Source organism: Eubalaena glacialis, chromosome 5 (assembly GCF_028564815.1).
Source record: "Eubalaena glacialis isolate mEubGla1 chromosome 5, mEubGla1.1.hap2.+ XY, whole genome shotgun sequence".
Classification (NCBI taxonomy): Eukaryota; Metazoa; Chordata; class Mammalia; order Artiodactyla; family Balaenidae; genus Eubalaena; species Eubalaena glacialis.
The window spans coordinates 116060535-116082713 of NC_083720.1; the positions used below are offsets into that span (position 1 = coordinate 116060535).

At 33.0% G+C, this 22179-nt stretch overlaps 1 protein-coding gene across 4 annotated transcripts in view; it reads left to right on the forward strand.

The window, feature by feature from the left end:
* LRBA (LPS responsive beige-like anchor protein) overlaps positions 1 to 22179 on the forward strand; it is a 776641-nt gene that overhangs the window by 141252 nt on the left and 613210 nt on the right. For all 4 annotated transcript variants that reach the window (XM_061192552.1, XM_061192551.1, XM_061192553.1 and 1 more), the window contains exons 17-22: positions 1196 to 1293; positions 9117 to 9209; positions 10435 to 10543; positions 11337 to 11418; positions 13993 to 14116; positions 14418 to 14610. In XM_061192552.1, coding sequence (XP_061048535.1) covers positions 1196 to 1293; positions 9117 to 9209; positions 10435 to 10543; positions 11337 to 11418; positions 13993 to 14116; positions 14418 to 14610 — 699 coding nt within the window. The remainder of the gene's footprint in view (positions 1 to 1195; positions 1294 to 9116; positions 9210 to 10434; positions 10544 to 11336; positions 11419 to 13992; positions 14117 to 14417; positions 14611 to 22179) is intronic.

Genomic DNA, 22179 nt, shown 5'->3' on the forward strand with positions numbered 1-22179 from the left:
TGCCTTTTAAAATCATTAATAAATGAGAGATATGGTTTGGACCTATCTTTGTTAAATGGGGCAGAAAAGAATGGGTTAAATTTCTTGATTGGATCATATTTGACTCAAACATTAATGATTGTGATTTCTTTTTCTTCTTGAGTAGGATATTCTATTTTATTTTTAGATTTTCTTGACCCTTAGGGACCAAAATATTTCATAAGAGAGAAACTGGAAGTCACAGTGATCTTCTGTTTTCTCTGAAACTATTAAATCAGGGATTTTTCAGGTCCTTCAAATAAGTTTTCCAAAGGCTCAGTGCCCTACTTCTAGATCATTTACTTAGCGTATTGAAAATTAAATATTCAAGTAGCTTCCACAGCAAAAGTTCAAAAGCAGTGAATGAAAACCTGGAAGCAGGGCACCATAGAGATGACTAACTGCTGCTTCCCTTTAGTCTTTGGATTTGTAATGCCCAAATAGGCCCTAATGATATGCAACAGAGGTTGTAAAGGATTTTCCTGAAATTTTTAGATTTCAGTACTCATATGTGCTTGCTCCTGTGCTATTATGCAAATGTTATCAAATTATACCATATACAGTAGCATGTTGACACAATAAACATTTATTTATCATCTATATCTTTAATACTGACAACAGATAATATAAGAGAACTATCCAGTTATCATTTCCCAAAAGGTCTTCTTTCAGAACTAGTTTCTTGAGAGGCTTAGTGCACAAAGTGGTCCTAGTTAAATAAGTTTAGAAAGTGATACACAGTATGTTGTCCCCAGCACTACTACCATATCACAACATCTATTAGCATATTAAAGCTTCAATATGTCTTGCTGTAATAAAAAGAACAACCTGTTCTTCCTCCCCCCTGCCCAATTTCTTGCTGTATAATCCTTCCTTAAAAAAAAAAAAAAATCTGTAAATCAGTATCTATTATATCAATGGAATATGTTTTAGGAAATCTTGATATAGTATAAGAGACATTTTATATCTTTGATTAAGAAATTATTTGACTATTTGGTGTTGTGTATTTTGAGTTATGCAGGTGAATATGTGTATATAAAGAATGTTTGCTTAAAAAAAGTGGATTCATATAGATGTCTACTAATTTTTTTTTAAGTTAAAATTCATTGTTTGAGAAATAGTCATTGTTCAAATAAGTTGTTTTTCTTTATTTAAAAAAATTCTAAAATAATTTTAGGATGACAATCTAATGGATGTCCTACAGCTGCTTGTTGCATTAATGTCAGAACATCCTAATTCTATGATACCTGCTTTTGACCAAAGGAATGGGTTACGGTAAGAGTTTAACATTTCAAGAATTTTAATATATTTAATAGAAGAGATCAGTTTGGAAATGACAGATTCTTAGATATGAAAATTATTACTGGATCTTATAAAATGATTTAAGATATAAGAGGTTTTTATTTCATGTCTTATGTTTTTTGAAAAGATCTTTAAATATAGAGGCTGTGTTACTATTTAGTATGTGAGGACAGATCAGGCAAATCATTCCAGTATTTTGTATGGTTAGTGCTATTATACTGCTATTGTAAGGTCGAATTCTTCAGCAGACTTATCTTTAGGTCCTAAAACAAAAATATTCAATTGTGATCCAAGAGAAGATCTCTATCTTCCCTTTAAAACATAACCTCTTCCAACCCCAATCCCAAATCATCATTGTATTAGTCCTCTCGGGCTGCCTTAACAAAATACCCTAGACCAGGTGGCTTAAACACCAGAAATTTGTTTTCCCATAGTCCTGGAGACTGTAAGCCCAAGATCAAGGTGCCAGCAGGGTTGGTGTCTGGTGAGGGCTTTCCCTTTGGGTTGTACACAGCCACCTTCTTGTTGTGTGTTCACATGATTTTTTGTGTGTGTGCACGAACAGAAAGAGAGAGAGAGAGAAGAGAGCAAGCTCTTTAGTCTTTTTTTTTAATAGGGACGCTGATCCTATCGAATCAGGGACCCGCCCTTATGACCTCATTCAATCTTAATTGATTTCTTATAGGCCCCATCTCCAAACATAGCCACTGTGGAGCTTAGGGCTTGAACATGTGAATTGAGGAGCACACATTCAGTCTGCAGCAATCATCGTAACAAAAGAGAATACTTTTGTTTTAAACCTTTCATTTAATGAGAAGGTTTTTGGGCTACAAAAGTTTAACAGCTACTTTGCTGGATGATCAGCTACAGTAACTAATTTACTGATTTAGTTATAATAAATTTCCCATATCAATCCTCTATTACAAAGTTTTTATTTGTTACCTTTCAGTACTCATTCTCTGTAAGATAGAAGATGACTTTATACATTATACTTAAGGAATGTATTTTCAGAGATTCGCAGAGAAACAGAACCAAAAGGGTGTGGGTGTGTGTGCATATGCGTGAGAGAGAGGGAGGGAGACAGAGAGAGAGAGGGAGGGATGGAGGGAGGGATATTGAGATTTATGTTAAGGAATTGGCTCATGTGATTGTGGAAGCCTCCAAAATTTGCAGGCTGGCAGGTGGAGACCCAGATAAGAGTTGATGTTGCAGTTTGAGTCCAAAGGCAGTCTGCTGGCAGTATTCCCTCTTCCTCTAGGGAGGTCCTTTCTTTTTTTCTATTAAAGCCTTCAACTGTTAGGATGAGGCACCCACATTATGAAGGGTAATTTGTTATATTCAAAGTCTGCTAATTTAAATACCAGAGTAAGTGCTGACCTCATAGAATGATTTGGGAAATATTCTCTACTCTTTAATTTTCTTGAAGAGTTTGTATAGAATTATTATTATTTATTCTTGAAGTGTTTGCTAAAATTTACCAGTGAAGTTAGCTAGGAGTGGAATTTTCTTTGTAGGGATGTTTTTAGCTACAAATTCAATTTTCTTAATAGATATAGGGCTGTTTAGGTTATCTGTTTATTCTTTGATAAGTATTGGTAAGTTTCTTACCAAGTATCTATCAAGGAATTATCTGTTTCATTTAAACTGTGAAATTTATTGATGTAAAGTTGTTCCTTTATTTTCATTTAAATATCTGAAAAGCCTGTAGTGATTTCACCTCTCTCATTTCTGACACTAATAATTTTTCTTCTTTCTTTTTTCCAAATCAATCTGGCTAGATGTTAATCAAATTTATTCATTGTCACTGTTTTGAGATCTTTCTTCTTTTTGAATATAGGTATTTAGTGCTTTAAATTTCTTCCTAAGCACTCTCAGTTTAATGTCATTTTTATTCAGTTTGAAATACTTTTTTCATTTCTTGTTTTATCCATGTGTTATTTAGAAGTGTGTTCCAGAGATCTTTTTATGTTTGAATTTGAATTTTTTTTTTTAATCGTTAATCCCTGGGCTTCCTATGCTAACTTGGCCTTGGGATTCTTTTTTTTTTTTTTTTAATATTTATTTATTTATTTGGCTGCATATGGTCTTAGTTGCGGCATGCAAACTCTTAGTTGTGGCATGTGGGATCTAATTGCCTGACAGAGGATCGAACCCTAGCCCTGTGCATTGGGAGCGTGGAGTCTTAGCCACTGGACCACCAAGGAAGTCCCTGTTTGAATTTTAATTTAATTCATTTTGGTCTATGAGGATCTTTGTATGACTTGAATCCTTTAAAATTTATTGAGACTTGCTTTATGGTCCAGCATGTGGTATATCTGGGTAAATGTTCCATGCGCACCAGAAAAATACATGTATTTTGATGTTGTTTTGATGTTTTTGGATGGAGTGTTCTATAAATGTCAAGTAGGCTAAGTTGGTTGATACCGTTTTTCAAATCTTCTGTGCCATTACTGCTTCTTTGTCTACTTGCTCTGTCATTTATTGAGATATGATTATTGAAATCTCTGACTATAAATATGCTTTTTTCTCTTTTCTTTCTTTGTATTTTTATCATTTTTTGCTTCAGGTATTTTAACTCAGATATTAAGTATATCTATATTGAGGATTTTTATGTCTTGTTGGGGAATTAATGCTTTTATAATTATGTTTTTTCCATTTTTTCCACCTGGAAATGTTTCTTGATCTGAAATCTACTTAGTTTGATATTTATATGGCTAATCCAGCTTTCTTTTGCTCTGTGTTTGCATGGTATATCTTTTTTTCCATTTTAATTTATATCTTTATAGTTAATTGAATTTCTTATGTACACAGTATGATGGCTAATTTTGTGTCAACTGGCTTGGCTGTAGTTCCTTGATATTTGGTCAGACATTATCCTGGATATTTTTGTGAAATCATTTTTTGAATGTGGTCAACATTTAAGTTGGCAGACCTTGAGTAAAGCAGGTTACCATCCATAATGTGGGTGGGCCTATCAAATCAGTTGAAGGCATTAATAAAATAAAAAGGAATTCTGCCAGCACAATGCCTTTGGACTTGGGTTGTGTTTTCCTCAATCTCCAGAGTACTTGTCGATCCTGCAGATTTTGGACTTAGCCTCCATAGTTGTGTGAGCCAGTTCTTTAAAATAAATATCTGTCTCTCTCTGTGTATATACATAACCTGTTGGTTCTCCTTCTATAGAAAACAATGACTGATACACACAGTGTAGTTGGATGTTTTATTTTTTAAAATGTACTCTGAGACACTTAGTCTTTTCATTGTGTTTTGACTATTTACTTTTAATGTAATTATTGATATAGCTTTATTTTCATCTAGTGTTTTATTATTTATTTGTCTCAGTATAATTTTTCCTTTGTTTTTCCTTTGCTTTGTATTTGAATTCTTTTAGAATTCTTTGAAAATTAATTTCTATTAGGTTTTGGATCTATCTCTTTGTGTAAATTTTTATTGGCTGCTTTAGAGATTTCACAGTATACCTAGAGTTAATATTCTGCATCTTCAAATAAAATATAGAACCACTGCAAGTATATTGATACCTTTAAGTTCCACCATTGTTCCTTTTTGTATCTAATGCATCATAAGCCTCTCTAGACAATGTTATAATTTTTAATTTCACTTGTAGTATGTAGTTTAAAGAATTTAAGAGGAGAAAAAACTTATGTTTATTCAGATATCTACAATTCTTTTAATTCGTGAAGGAAGCATTTCTTGTTTAGTAGTTTTGCTGGAAACATGATTTCTTAGTTTTTCTTCTGAAAATGCTTTTATTTGGTGTTCGCCCAAGGATATTTTTGCTGCATGTAGAATTCTGTGTTTCTAGTTTTGTTCTTTCAATACTTTAAACTATTTTCCCGCTGTCTGCTGGCCTCCATGATTTCTAAGAAGAAACCTATGATAAATCAAATCTTTCTTTGCTAAATATAATGTATTAGATTTTTATATTTGCTTTCAGGACAGGTTCTTTCATTCTCCCCCAACCATACTCCCTGAAATTTCATTTTCTTTGTTTTTATCACCAAGTCTGAGAAGCTTTATGCTCTTATTTTAAAATATTTTTTTGTTTCAGGTGTATCTTTCTATTTCATTTTGGATTTCTAGTGACTTGAATATTAGAGGTTTTAATGCACATCTCCCTCAGCTTCTTTTTAGTTTATTTCAATCATTTTTGTCTCTGTTCTTCAGATTTGATACTTTCTATTGATAAAGAAATTTGACATGTATGATAAACTTGATCTTCAAGTTTATAAACTTTTTCTTTGTTTTTTCTATTTTGATGTTGAGCCCATCATGAATATTTCAGCTCTTGTACATTTCAGTTGTATAATTTCAATATAGTTAATTTTTATACTTTCTTTCTTTTGATGAGAACTTTATTTTCTGATCCACTTAGACTGTGTTTACCTTTACCTTCTGGAGCATAGTTATAATAGCTTTAAAATGTTTGTGTGATAATCGCAAGAATTGCCTATCCCATCAGCATCTGTTCATTGTGTTTTCCCATGAGAAATTGTCACATTTTCTTTGTTCTTTGTACATTAAGTGTTTTTTAATCTATCATGGATGTTGTGTTATCTTTTTTTTAAATCAACTCTGGGACTTGTTATGATCTGTTAACAAATGTTGATTTTTTTTGTTTTGTTTTATTTTAGCAAGAAGGGTCAGACTGCAAGTTCTACCTGTCCTTTGTGGATGGTGGTTCTGATGGCACTTCATTTTTAAAACCTCTCTTGTCTTGCTTTGGGTTTTTCTTGTACCTGCACTACTCAGGGATTAGGCTGAGAATTGGGTGATAATTCAGGTCTTCTTTCAATTTAGAATATTAAATTATTATTCTGGTCTGAGTCTGCCCCATACATTGCATCTCTTGGGTCAGTTTAGGGCTTTTGCAGGTTTTTACACAGATTTTGATGATCCTTCTCTCCTGTTTGCTCCTATTCATGACTCTCTCTGGCCTATAAGGACCCATTTTCTTAGTTCCTCTAACCAGAAGGACAGTTTTTCTCAGAATATTAGCTACCTGAACTTCTGACAGAAACGAACTCTGAGACAGGGACCCACTTATGGGTGAGATTTACAAAAGAAAATTGAAAATTGAGACTCTTACCTCTGAAATGGGTAATCTGCAAGTATTAACTCCCCTACACCAATGCACATACTTTTGTTTAGTCTTTGGAGTACTTAGGAGGTTGCTTTTCATGTTTTTCTATAGTTGTGGTTCTAATACACAAGATAGAAAGGCTGTATTATCCTTACTCCATCTTGGTTAGTCAAGGTATCTATTAAGTTCTTTGGCCTATTTTTTAAAAAATCCAGTTGTTTGTTTTCTTATTGTTGAGTTTTAGAGTTCTTTGCGTATTTTGGATAACAGTGCTTTATCAGATGTTTCCTTTGCAAGTGTTTTCTCTTAGTCTATGCCTGTCTTCTAATTCTCTTGATACAGTCTTTTGCAGAGCAGTTTTTAATTTTAATGAAATCCAGCTAATCAGTTATTTTTATTGTGGATCATGTCTTTGGTGTTGTAAGTAAAAAGGCATCACCATACCCAAGGTCATCTAGGTTTTCTCCTCTGTTGTGTTCTAGGAGTTTTATGGTTTTGCATTTTACATTGAGGTCCATTTTGAGTTAATTTTTTTTTTAATTTAATTTAATTTATTTTTTAATACAGCAGGTTCTTATTAGTCATCCATTTTATACCCATCAGTGTATACATGTCAATCCCAATCTCCCAATTCAGCACACCACCACCCCCACCCCCTGCAGCTTTCCCCCCTTGGTGTCCATATGTTTGTTCTCTACATCTGTGTCTCAGTTTCTGCCCTGCAAACCGGTTCCTCAGTACCATTTTTCTAGGTTCCACATATATGTGTTAATATACGATATTTGTTTTTCTCTTTCTGACTTACTTCACTCTGTATGACAGTCTCTAGATCCATCCACGTTTGAGTTAATTTTTATGAAGGGTGTAAAGTCTGTGTCTAGATTCATTTGTTGGATGTGGATGTCCTGTTGTTTCAGCATCATTTGTTGAAAAGAATATCTTTGTTCATTGTCTTGCTTGTGTTCCTCTTTTGTCAAAGATTGGTTGACTAGATTTATGTGGGTCTATTTCTAGGCTCTCTGTTGATCTATTTGTGTACTCTTTTACCAGTACCACACTATCTTGATTACTGTAGCTTTACAGTAAGTCTTGAAATCAGGTAGCATCAGTAGCACTAATATTCTGTAGGGATAGCCCTGCTTTCATTTCTGATATTAGTAAATTACATCCTTTCTCTTTTTTCTTAGCTTGGATAGAAGCTTACTGATTTTATTGATCTTTTTGAAGAAGCAGCTTTTGGTTTTGTTGATTTTCTCTATTGATTTTTTATTTTCTATTTTATTGATTTCTACTCTAATACTTATTATTTTTCTCCTGCTTACTTTGAATTGAATTTTCTCTTCCAGGTGTTCTAGAGTGAAAACTTATGTTATTGATTTCAGATCTTTCTTCTTTTCTAATATATGCATTCAGTGCTATAAATTTTCCTGTAAGCACTGCTTTTGCAACATCCCAGAGATTTTTATAAGTAGTACTTTCATTTTCATTTCGTTGAAAATACTTTTAATTTTTTGAGATTTCTTCTTTGACCCACATGCTATTTAGAAGTATGTTGTTTAATCTCCAAGTATTTTGGGGTTTTTCAGTTATCTTTCTGTTACTGATTTCTAATTTAATTCCATTGTGGTCTGAGAGCAAACTTTATGTGATTTCCAATCTTTATATTTGTTGATTATGTGTGTTTTATGGCCCTGGATGTGGTCTACTTGGTGAATGTTGCATGTGAGCTGGAGAAAAATGTGTATCCTACTATTGTAGAATGAAGTAGTCTATAGATGTCAGTTATATCCTGTTGATTGATGGTATTTTTTTTTTTTTATAGCTACTTTATTTATTTATTTAATTTATTTTTGGCTGTGTTGGGTCTTTGTTTCGTGCGAGGGCTTTCTCTAGTTGCGGCAAGCAGGGGCCACTCTTCATCGCGGTGCGCGGGCCTTTCACTATCGCGGCCCCTCCCGTTGTGGGGCACAGGCTCCAGACGCGCAGGCTCAGCAGCTGTGGCTCACGGGCTTAGTTGCTCCGCGGCATGTGGGATCTTCCCAGACCAGGGCTAGAACCCATGTCCCCTGCATTAGCAGGCAGATTCTCAACCACTGTGCCACCAGGGAAGCCCAATTGGTGGTATTTTTGAGGTTAACTATGTCCTTACTGATTTTCTGCCTGCTGGATCTGTCCATTTTTGAGAAAGGAGTTTTGCAATCTCCAACTATGATAATAGATTCATCTGTTTCTCCTTGCAGTTCTGTCAGTTTTTGCCACACAGTTTTAGGCTCTATAGTTAGGTGCATACATGTTAAGGATTGTTATGTCATATTGGAGAATTGACCCCTTTATCATGATGTAATGCCCTTCTTTATCCCTGATAACTTTCCTTACTTTGAAGTCTTCTCTGTCTGAAATTAATGTAGCTGCTCTTGCTTTTTGATTAGTGTTAAATTAACATGGTATATTTTTCTCCATTCATTTACTTTTTATCTATATGTGTCTATATTTAAAGTGGGTTTCTTGAAGACAACATGTAGTTGATAAACAAGTTTTTAAATGTCAGAAATGTATATTAAATTCACCCATATCTTACTTGAAGTTAGGTTTAAAATTATGTGACTATATGAAAAAATATACACGAGTATATCTTAGGTATTTACTTTTGAAATATATACTCATAGTAATTTGGTTTTAATTTTTATTTATTCAGAGTTATGTATAAACTTATGGCATCAACAAGTGAAGGAATCAGAGTACAAGCTCTCAAGGCAATGGGCTATTTTTTAAAACACCTGGCCCCAAAGTGAGTATGCATGAAATCTAAAATGGACTGTTGTATATTACATATTTATTTTATAAATCTTGGGAATAGTATTTACGTTCTGTGGTTCCTCTAGTCTATCTTTTATTTATTTTTATTCATAAAATGCTATATAAATTTAATCCCATTTCTACACGTTAAAAATAAAGTAGGGAACAGGAGTATATTGTTTATGTTTTTATTTAAATTTTCCCTTTTTTTTGTTTATTGTAAGAATACATTTGTATAAGTTGAATTCTAGGTAAATCTAGGTAGGGACTTCATTTCAGGTGGCTTGATAATTATTTGCTTTATACTATAAAGCTAACATAGTAACCTGGTTATTTGTCACATACTGTGTTCTGCTATATGTGTAACTAAAAACTGAAACTCCCATGTTTCCTTTTGTCTTAGCTGAATGCAGATATTCATGTCCTACCTATTGTTCCTTATACCAGAAATGGACACCACCAAATTTGTCCAAAATGAACAATTTTGGTGGTAGAAAAGTATTGGTAAACTTGTAATCTTTATTTTGAATCCAGCTGGCTGACTGTAAATAAAGTTTCATTGGAACACAGCCACAATCATTTATTTGCTTGTTATCTATGGCTGTTTATACATTATAACAGCAGTGTTGATTTGTTGCTACAGAGAACATATGGTCCACAAAACCTAAAATATATAGTATCCAGCCATTTGCAGAAAACATTTGATAAACCCAGGGGTAGAATTAAGTTTGTGATCCTTCAGTTTCTAAAGTTTTGCTTGGAAGTTTAATTTTAGTATTGATATATTTATCTTCACAGTATTCATTTAAAAATTCTTTTGCATGTCTTCTACCTTTTCTTCCACATTGTTTTTCTACTTTACTTTGTCGTCTTTAGATTATTATTTATGGTAGAGCTTAGCTCATGGCTAATGGAGAGAAGCAGCTAGTTAATAAATAATTGTTTTGAAGATTTTGGTGACAGTTTTTGCTGTGCTGTGGCATAGCCAGTCATATTTTTTTAAAACTTTAGTTGTGCCTGTATATTTGTAGTTTGTATTTCTCTATTAAAGATTTTGTGGCCTTATAAGTTCTAGGTCTAAGAAAATTGGGGGCATTACTGAGTTGGAATTTGTTAATAATGTGAAAAACATTTATGTGTCTCCTTCATCAGCATGCATACTAAATAGTGAATAATAAAACTCTGCATTTGATTTTCTTTTTTCTGTGTAATTGCAGAAGAAAAGCTGAAGTCATGCTTGGACATGGATTGTTTTCATTGCTAGCTGAAAGACTCATGCTTCAGACAAATTTAATCACAATGACCACATATAATGTCCTATTTGAGGTAGGAATGTAGTTAGAATTTAACCTTCCTAATTTCTTATGAAAATACCTGTATAATTGAGTTGGTAGTGTCTAGATGAAATAAGATCATTTAGGTTTGATGTACAATTTTGAAAGTAGTTATATAAAGGAAATGTGGCTGCATCTTAATAAATCTATTATTCGGTGAATTTCTAGGCAGTGTGGACATCTCTGTTTAAGTATTTTCTCCATTGTATTGACTGTTTGATGTCTGTCTTTTTAAAAATATTTATTTATTTATTTATTTATTTATTTTTGGCTGCATTGGGTCTTCGTTGCTGCATGCGGGCTGTCTCTAGTTGCAGCAAGCGGGGGCTACTCTTTGTTGCGGTGCACAGCCTTCTCACTGCAGTGGCTTCTCTTGTTGCGGAGCCTGGGGTCTAGGTGTGTGGGCTTCAGTAGTTGTGGAGCGCGGGCTCAGTAGTTGTGGCTCATGGGCTCTAGAGTGCAGGCTCAGTAGTTGTGGTGCACGGGCTTAGTTGCACCTCAGCATGTGGGATCTTCCCGGCCCAGGGCTCGAACCTGTGTCCCCTGCGTTGGCAGGCAGATTTTTAAGCACTGTGCCACGAGGGATGTCCCGATGTCTCATTTTATAATCCAGTAAAAGTAGAGTTATAGTGTTGAAATTATTTATTCCATATAATGCAAGAGATATTTAGCATGACAATACTGGACTGTATACTTAATGTTGCTTAGTGTTGTACTTAAAGTTCATAAATAGTGATGGTAATACAGTGATTATGCTAATACAATCTATTGTTTCACTTCTGTAGATTCTTATAGAACAGATTTGTACTCAGGTGATACATAAACAGCATCCAGATCCTGATTCTTCAGTTAAGATACAAAATCCTCGTATGTATTTAACATACTTTTATTTATTTTTTTGATATTTGCTTTTTGTTTTTCCACCTTTCTTGTAATATAATTGACATAGAACATTGTGTACTTTTAAGGTGTACAGTCTAATAACTTGATATATGTATATGTTGTGAAGTGATTACCACAGTAAGGTTAGTTAACACATCCATCACTTCACACAGTTATAATTTTTTGTGTGTTACGTGTAGTGAAAACTTTTAAGATCGACTCCCTTAGCACCTTTCAGATACATAATACGGTATAGTTAACCGTGGTCTCCAGGTCATACATTACATACACAGAGCTTATTCACCTTATAACTGGAAGTTTGTACTCTTTGAGCACCTTCTCCCATTTCTCCCACTCCCTTCCTTTTTATACTTTTATAAGTAGATTTTGCTACTAAAAAGGAAAGTCACTGAAGAACGTGAAGTTGGTATTGTTGAAAACACATTGTTCAAATAATATTTCATTATAGCCATTAATATAATACTAGTTTTATTTGTGTTTGATGTTGAATATAACGTCACATTGACTTTAGGTTATGTGGAAATGTTTATATAGAGGTTTTGAAGAATTATATGCATAAGATCTTGGTTTTTTAATATATGTTCAGAGTTTTGGTAAAGTTTTGATTGCACTATTTAGTGATGTCAGGCTAAGTTACATGGACCATGAGGTAGCTTTCATTTTAAATTACTGTCAAGTTAAGAATACCAAGTTTGGAATTGAAAAATTTCCGTCGTCTTTATTGTTTATGCACTTAGTCTTGGTTAACAGTCTTTTCTTTTGATATTTAGAGTTCTTAAGCACTTATAAAATGTGTACATTTCTCATCTTGCTTTTTTAAGATTATTGATATTAAAATAACTGATTTGTAGAGTTTCAGAATTTAATTACTTTTTGTGTGGTGAGTTATGGTCATGTTTGTGGTACTCTATTTCAGTACTAATTTTAAAAACACATGTCACATGGTTAATTTTTCTCAGCCTTTAGGGAGATGTGATGTCATTATTTTAGAGAGTAAAAAGGGAAAATACCTTTATTTTATTTTATTATTTAAAAAATATTTATTTATTTATTTGGCGGCAACCGAGTCTTAGTTGCGACACACGGGATCTTCATTGCGGCGTGTGGAATCTTTTAGTTGGCATGTGGCATCTTTAGTTGCGGCATGTGGCATCTTTTAGTTGTGGCATACAGGATCTAGTTCCCTGATCAGGGATCGAACCCAGGCCCCCTGCATTGGCAGTGCAGAATCTTAACTGCTGGACCACCAGGGATGTCCCGAAAATACCTTGATTTTATATATATAATATAAAATATATTTTATGTAGCTATGGAAAAATGACTTATTAAAGTAAGAATTTTAAAATATATCATCTATGTAATATACTGGCAGAAAAGGTAGGCAGTGTAATGTGGTGTTTAAAAACATAGGACGTCTAGCTTCTCAATCTTGTCTACATGTCTTAATAGTTATGTGATTTTTGGGTAAATTAATTAATTTAGGTGTTCCTTAGTTTTCTTGTCTCTAAAATGGGGATAATAATAGTATCAACCTATCATTGTATAAGGATTAAATGTATTAATACCTGTATTTTCTTAAATATTGTGTCTCACAATAGTATATCCTCAAAATTAGTGGCTATTATTATCATCATTATCATTATTATGATTATCATCTTTGTAATCATTGTGCAGGTAGAGAAAATTTGAATTTGTCATTAGAAGAATTCAGAAATTGCTCCTAAAATATCATTAAATTTTTGATAAAGTAACTTCATATCTGATATTTTGAACTTGGTGCTTCAGAATCACCAAAAACCTTGGCAAAATGCTGGTTTAGAATTCCTCAATTTTTAATTGGGTAAAACTTTGACATATTATTTAATTTTAAATTCAGGGTTATAGCTGTTTTTGTTTCTTTAAAGTTCCGTATCTCAGTATTAAAAGAATTTCTTTTCTTAAAGTTAGTACTAGAAATTTATACAGCATTATATTTAAGACCATTACGGTAGCAGTTTTATTTGTTCAGGGTGTTAAAGAGGTTTTAATTTCCTTTTGTTTTTTTTGTATCTAATTTTAGATTTAGAATTATGGAAGCAAATCTTGATAGCTCTTAAAATTCACAGTGATAAAGGAAAGAGTATGTGCATAGTATAGACTTTGTTGAAGAAGCTGAGAATTTTTTCTCTTTTTTCTGAGATTTTGATTATATACATATATTTTTAAGGTCAGTTTTACTAACTGGCAGAGATAAGGGAGAGATGTCTGCAATTTTACCATCATTTAATCATTTATAATTTAATTTGATTTATTATAACCTTTTAAAATTTAGCTTTACACATTCTAATGACGAAATTAAAAAATCCCTTTCTTGTTTATGGATGTTTTCTATGTATTGTCAGTCTTGGCTGCAGATGATTTTTTTTATAACACAGAAGAGGATGTTTTCAGTAGACATTTATGTCAGGGAAATGAAAGAAATTGAAATATACTGATGATATTACATTATGAATTTTTTGTAATGTTTTGTTTTTTACTAGTTTATGAATTGTCTTACAGAGATACTAAAAGTAATTGCAACCCTACTTCGAAATTCTCCCCAGTGCCCAGAGAGCATGGAAGTTCGCAGAGCCTTTCTTTCTGACATGATTAAACTTTTTAATAACAGCAGAGAAAATAGAAGGTAAGCAGGATCAGAAAGCATTTATTTGCAATATTCAAGTCTAGATTTGAATAAGCCCATTTTTTCTAAGAAAAATTGCTTTAAATCCCATGAAATGAATTTTCTATATGCTTTTTTCATTAAGGTATACAAGTAATGTACCATACAGTTAATTGAGCTTTCAATACCACATTGTTTAATTGTTTTCGATGCATAATAAAGCTGGTTGTTTTGTTTATTTTGTTTTAAACTTTTACTTTTTTAGAATTCTTTCAGGTGATTTATTTTTTTAAGTAATTCCAAGTCCTCTTACAATTTTCAGGAGCTTGCTACAGTGTTCTGTGTGGCAAGAGTGGATGCTTTCTCTCTGCTATTTTAATCCTAAGAATTCAGATGAGCAAAAGATAACAGAAATGGTATATGCCATATTCCGAATCCTACTTTACCATGCAATCAAATATGAGTGGGGTGGCTGGCGTGTGTGGGTAGACACCTTATCAATCACACATTCAAAGGTAAGTTTTTTAAAATGAAAGTGTATTTTAGCATTTTAAATGTCTGTAATTTTGAGTTTTATTCTTCAACAAAATTTTATACACTTAAAATCAAGGAAAAAAGGCAGATTATTCTCTGGAAATGAAGTGAACAACTAAAAAAGGGAATAACTAAAAAGAAATATAAAGTATTTCCAACTTCTTCTCTATCAAAATAGTTTTTTTCCAAATGTCATTTTCATGCGTGCTTAAGTTGATAAAGTGAAACCTTATAACACAGCATGAAGGAATTTATATTTTCAAGTAGCCATTTTCAAGATACGGTTCTCTGAAATTTGTAGTATTTTGAAGCTTTTTGAACACAAGGTGGCGCACAATATTCAAAGATGAGAAGTTATTTTAGTAGTATAAGGTGATTGACGAAACAGAAAAAGCTCTGGCTAATTTTGCCTTTGCTCATGTTGCAGTCAGTTAAAGAACTGGTTTGGAAGAATCACTAATCTCTCTCTTTTTTTAAGCTTAAGCCGGTGTTAGTTAGTTATTTATGTATAGCTTTTGTTTAAAAATATTAATGAAATGTCCTAGACATACAAAAAGGTATAAGGAATAATGTACCTACCAGTGTTTATGGAATTGGGTTCCCTATCCCAACTGCTTTGTCTACCATTTTCAACCCCTCTCTCTTCTTCCACTCACCTGAATTTGGTGTTTTCATTATTTCTATGTCTTATTTATGTTTTAACTATACAAACACACAGACACACAGACAACACACTAAAGAATTTTATTTTTCTTGTGTATACTTAATATGAATGGTATTGTATTAAATGCATTTTCCTGCAACTTTCTGTTTTTACTTATCATTGTTTGAGATTCATCCATACTGACCAATGTAGTTGGTCAATTTTCTCAATTGTATGTATTCCATGGTATGACTTTATCTGCTTACCAGTTGATGAGCATTTTTGATGCGTTTTGTATATATTGGGAAGTTTCTCTCTCTATATGTTCCTAGAAGTGGAATTGATGATTTGTAGGGTGCAGATGTTAAACATTACAAGGTAATACAATTCCTTTTCCAAAGTGGTATATCAGTTTACATTCTTGCCAGCAATGTATAAATTCTCATGGCTTCATATCACCTTATCACTTGGCTAGAGTTTAAAAAATTTTGCAAATTTGATGAATTTTAAATGCTGTGTTTCCATAATATTAATTTTCATTTTTTTGTTGTTTTGTGGGAGTTCTTCATGTATTCTTGGTCTTAATCCTTTGCTACCTATATTGTTTATGAATGTCTTCTGTCAATTTGTTGCTTGTCTGTTTATGTTTGGAGTTTTATGTTTGTGTCTTCTGAGGAAATTTTACATTTCAAATAATTAATGTAGTAAAATTTATTAGTTTCTATTATGGTTTATGGTTTTTACATCTTGTTTAAGAACTCTTTCTATATATACACAGAAGGAATATAGTTAACAAATAAATATTAATATTAATTATAAATTGACTAGAAGGATAAAGAACAGAATTGATAAATTTGGTATATCTTTAAATGCTTTATTGACTATCATAGTTATTACTCTGGAATATTTTGCCATTCTATTGGAATACATTGTCATTTCCTCAATATATGTTTTTGGGTGTTTGAATAACTTTTAGCTATTTGTAAGTACTTAAAAGAGTTATTCATTCTTCTTCCTCCTTCAGTGAGAGGAAGGTGTGTTACTATCATAAGGATTTACAAAGATATCTTAGATTGGAAGATATTACTCTACAGATTTATGTTTGAGAATAATCCAGTGCTAAATGAGGCAAAGATGTGATTTTATAAAATGGTTTTGTTTTAGTCACTACATTTTAAAGCTGACCAGTTTATTCTAAGGCAGGGTTCAGCCAAGCATGGCCTGAGGGCCAAATCTGGCCTGGCCTGTTTCTGTAAATAAATTTTTATTGAAATACAGCCACCTGTATTTATTTATGTATTTTCTAAGACTGCTTTCATGTTAAAAGCATTGAGTATTTGTGACAGAGACTCTTTGGCTCCCAAGCCTAAAATATTTACTATTTGGCACTTTACAGAAATACTTTGCCACCTCTTGTCTAACTTATTTTAGTTTGTGCTGATGCCCAGTTATTCTGGTTTTGGTTGTAGTGGGCTATTGCAGTCTGGACTGATTTTCTGCTAGTATTATTTTTCCCTTTACAAGAGATAATGAGAAAAACGGTTGAGTTTTGGTTTCACGTAATTTGGATTGGGCTTCAGGTATATCTGGGAGAATTCTCAGTTAAGGAAGTGCCCATATAAATTAGATTTAAAAAATTTTCTACATATTCTATGTTAATTCAACACTTTTATATGCACTCCAGTTTGTCCCGTCCTTGGGAAGAATGGCTAAAGGAATGTAACCTTTAGATCAGTAATTCTTGAAGTACAGCCTGAAGACCTTGGGAGCCCAGGAGACCATTTCAGGGAGTGGTGAGGTCCTCCTTTTCCAGCTACATATCTAGTTAGAGGATGGATTTTTTTCATGTACTGCAACCAAAACAGTATAATACAACAGATTGAATACAAAAACAGATACTAGAGTGTAGCCATCTTCTATTAAACCAGAATTGAAAGAGATTTGCAAAAATATGAAATAATAGCATTCTTCTCATTATTATTATTATTTTTGTTTTGAAAAAGTCATTTTTCAAAAAATATGTTGTTTATATTAACATATACTGGGTTTATTGCTTTTTTGAAATGAATATTTGTAAAATTTCGTAGTTTTAATTTCTAATATGGTAACTAGTAATAGACATACCCCATATAAATAAAGATTTTTGGGAGGTACCAGTACTTCGGATCCTGAGACTAAAGTGCTTGAGAACTGCTGAAATCATAGGCTATTTAGGTCCAATAGCCTAGTCTCATCCACAAAACAAATGAGTCGGACTTGGAGAAATCTCAGGCACCTTTGAGCTATTGAGCATTTATGGCGAAATATTATATCCAGTCACCAGTCTATTTGTGTAAGTAATGAAGAGAACATGGGCTTTGGAGACAGGATAGTCCTGGGTTTGAATTCTGATTTATAGTAATTTTTAGTTGTGTAAACTCAGAGAAGTTTCTAAACTTTTCTTAACCATCGATGTCTAATCTAAAAATGGTAAATGTGGTAATATATGTGTATATCTGAAGTTAGGAGTTAATGAGTGAAATCACAGAAAATAGAATTAAATGACTATTTTCCTTTGTTACAGTTCTGTCATTCCTCCTGTTAATTCTTTTGTTCTCATTCTTACTGCCAGCCTACTAGTTAAGGCCCTAGTCACTTCATGTTTGTTATAAATGCAGCTTTTAAAATGAAGAATTAATTACATCCAAAATAATTTGCATGGCATATATGCTATGAAGTGTTATAAAGGAAACTATGTGACTACCCAACTTAAAAAAGGTTCTCCCTTTCTAACACCCACCCTCCTCACCCCAAATCTAATCACCATTTTGAATTAGTGTTTATTATTCCCTTCTTGAAAAAGTTAAAAAAATGTATTCCTAAATAATATAATCTCTCATTTTACTTGTTTCTGTATTTTATGAAAGGGACGTCATACTGTGTGAACTCTTGTGTTACTTATTTTTTCTCATCAAACCTTTTGTCTCTAAGATTCTTTTTTATTGTTACATATAGCTTTGCTTCATTCATTTTCACTGCTATGAATAATTCAGGTGCTCAAAGGCAAAGGTTTTAATACCCCCCCTTCTCTCTCCTCTCTCTCCTTCTCCCCTACCCTCTCTCCCTCCACTTCCTCACTCCCTCTCTTCCCCCTACCTTCTCCCTCTTCCCAATCTCCAGCTAATCACCACCCAACCCCCTGCATTGGCATTGACTGTGGGTATCTGGTGCAGTCTGTGCTACCCTCTATCACTGCCTAGCTAGCTTGCTCCCTCTTTGCTTATTTCTCTTTTTCTTCTTTTAGCCACCATCTCCTTCTTTCCCATCCCTCTCCTTCTCTTTCTTTGTTTTTTCCTTCCAGTGTTCCTTCACCCTTTCTGTACCCCCTATCTTCTCTCTCCCCACCCCTCCCCAACCTCTTCTTTTTCTCTGTTTATATTTGTTTTTTCTCTGCTTCCCCCCCCCCCCGCCCCCGCCGTCTGTTGGTCAGACCCTCCATGGGCTCTCTTGCTCATTTTCAGTCACTCTGTGTCTAGGTCTTATTCCAGTTGCCCACCTCTTTTCTTCCCCTTTCTACCCTTATGTTTCCTCTTTTTGTTCTTAACACTCCTCCCTTTTGTTTTTCCTGTCTTCTTCTAGTTGAGTACCTTCAGGTTTACTACGAAAGATAGAAAGATGAATCAGGAACAGATCTTATCCTGAAAGAAGTTACTTTCTAATATGGGAGATAATACATGTACTGAAAGACAGGGCAGGAAGGAATAAGTGTCCTAGAAGAGAGATTCACAGTGAAAGGAGAGGGCCTTTGAGAGGTTTGTAGAATGGATGTCATTTGACTACAAGCTTGAAGGGTAATAAATAAGATTTGGGTATGTAGAGACTGGGGTGATGAGAATCACTGGGGGAGGAATTGGCATAAGCAGAGGTGCGTAGATGATGTCATTGAGGGAAAAGCATGTGGAATTGTTTGGTTTGCTTGGGGGAGTGTAAAGTACATGAAGAAGAGCAGTAATGTGTCATATAGGAAATGTAGACTAGTATTTATTTAAGCAAGTATGATCCTGTAATAGCTCTCATATTATATTGTTGGTCAAAAGTGGCTGTGAATTGTAAGCTCTCAGCAGGGATGAAGGGTTTTATACTTCGTCATATCTCCCGTAGCTGTGCATAGTGCTGAGTGCTTGGCAGTTGCATGTTAAATATTTGTTTCAGGAAGGAGGAGTAAGAACTACACCATCATTGTTTAGGGCTATTTGGTTCCACTGTCATGTGGCGCCATGCCACCCTGTGTGTGCCTTAGCGCCTCAGTCTTCTCTTATCCACGATCCAGGAAATAGCCGTAGCAGCTGTCTTTAAATTACTTATGTCAGAATCTATGTCTATGTCTATCTGAGTCTATGTCAGAATCACACACAGTATGTTTTAGGGATCATCTCATCAGAGGAACTTGGGATGTACATCTTATAGTTTCTTGGACCCCACCTCAGAATCTTAATCTGAATCTCGTGGTATGTTCCTGGAAATCTGCATTTTAAAATAAGTCCTTCTTATGCACTCTAAATTTTGAGGGCCCCTCAGATTGTACAGGGAAAATTATTTTGACTTTTATAAAATTATCCCCTTCCCACTTTCACACTAAGATGCTAATAATAATATACTCTTTAGAAAGCATAATGAAGATAGAAGAATTCTATGTAAATTAAATATGGACCCCAGTTATGACCCCTTAATACATTTTTCATGATAAAGGAAAATGTATTTTTTCTTTCTGGGAGCATATTTTACGGCACAGAAAATGTTAAAGGAAGAAATATAAACTACTTTTCTTATGAAGTATCTGAAATCAGTATTTTTTAGACTCAAATTTATACACAACAAACCCAAAACAGGCTTTAAGTTTTCTGTGTGAATTTATATATATATAAAATTAGTTCATATTTTTCTTTACTCCAGTGACTTAGGGCTTTAAACAGATCTTAAAACCTTTGCAAGGAAAATAGTTACTTTACGGAGAGGCTTCTTTTGCCTACTTTGAGCCAAGAACCAGTCTTTGACTCAAGTTTTAGGATTACAGTTATAAAATGGAGTAAACACTGATTAAGTTCATTGTAGAGTATTTTGTCTGAGTAAAACTGCACCTGTCCCTTTTTGCTGTTAAAGTATACTTTAAAGAATAAGTGCTAAAGCTTTACTTTACTCTATGAGGGGGAAAAGAAAAACTTAAAGTTAAAAGTTGCTTCTTGTGATTTTCACCTTTAATTTTAATGTTTCATAAATGTCTTTCAGTTTTATTTCTCTTGTATGAATTTTCTTCATTGATTAAAAAGCTTTTTTTCTCTTTAATGAAGTTTATATAAAGTAATTTGAATGTAGCTATGTTAATTTTTTTTGAATTTTAATATCTTGATACCTGTTTTTAAAGTAAAATGGAAAACTTACACTCTAAAGCTCTTCAAATCAATATTTAATAAAGTTTAGGATGGAGCCGAAGTGATTCAGTAAGTAAGTGAACAATTTGTAGCATGCTGTTAAAAGTTCTGTTGAAATTATTGGAACCAAATTTTTTTCTCTGAAGATATTAATTCTAAAGGTTTACAAATATTTTAATGCATATAATACTGAAGTAATGTATATTTTTTCCTTTTTGCAGTCATTTAAAATCTTAGTATCACAAATTTATAACATGGTTCTTCATAAAGAACTGGTGTGTAAAAAACTAACATTGCAGAATTGGATAGCTTTTGCAGAGTTACATCAGGATACATGTAGCTGCTATAAAAAGCCAAAGAAACTCAATTGCAATTTTATTGTCCAGTTTGATAGATATCCTGCCACCTTTGTAGCAGGGAAGCTGTTTGTCACTGTATCCCTTTCCTCCAACAGCTGAACTAGGTTTTATAAGCAGTAATGGGCTCTTCTAGTGTAACTGTACTTTGTGTGTTTTCTAGGTTTTTATTATTCCTCTTCTTCTTTACCTTTTTTTAATGCTTCAAATTGAACATTATCTTGAGTAATTAAATAACACTGTTTTCACTTGGTACGCTAAAATGCTTCTACTCTTTAAATGAAATTTAGATTAAGGCATTTAATATATTCTGAATTGTAAGAACTGTCCAAAAACATTTTTTTCTAAACAGATAAAACTAAAACTGTGTTTTGTCTAGGCGGCCTATATTGCCAAGGTAGAATCGATCTATGACTTAAAATAATCAACAAGTGAAAGTTTTTTTCACTTGACTTAAAGATATAATATGACTTAGATTTTTTTCCCCAGATGATAAATTTGGGGTAAAGTATTTAGCTATCTTGGATTATTTAAATTATCTTTAGATATTATTTGCTGTTAACAGTCTGATGAAATGGCTTAAACATAAATGTCAGTCATTTTATATAAGAAGAAAGTACAGTTTAGGTTGGGTAAAAAGCATGTGGAAATCAGTTTTGTTAGAATTCTGTAAGTGGTTTCTTAAAAGTATTTTTAAAAATCACAAGCTATAAACTGGCAAATATGAACATGCATGTGTTTGTATGTGTGAGTTTATGGTGTCTATGTAATAAAATTAAAAGCTACGTATTCTTTTAAGAAATTTCAAGAGTTATAAAATTTTCATATTTCATGGATTGTCAGTATTTTATACTTAATTGCTACAGTATTCGTTGGCTTCAAATTTTTTAAACAAATAGTATTTATTGTTTTTTTATTTTTACAATAATATGTGCTCATTGTAGGAAATGTGGAACCTACTACAAATGTATACACACAAAATCCAGAAATCACCTCTTATCCAGTCACCTGTGCATGACTTAATATTTTGGTGCAAGACTTTCCAGTCTTCTGTTCTGTATATAAATATACACATACATATAATTATTTTCTTATAAAACTATCATACTTATGATATTTTACAGTACTCTTTCAATTAATGAT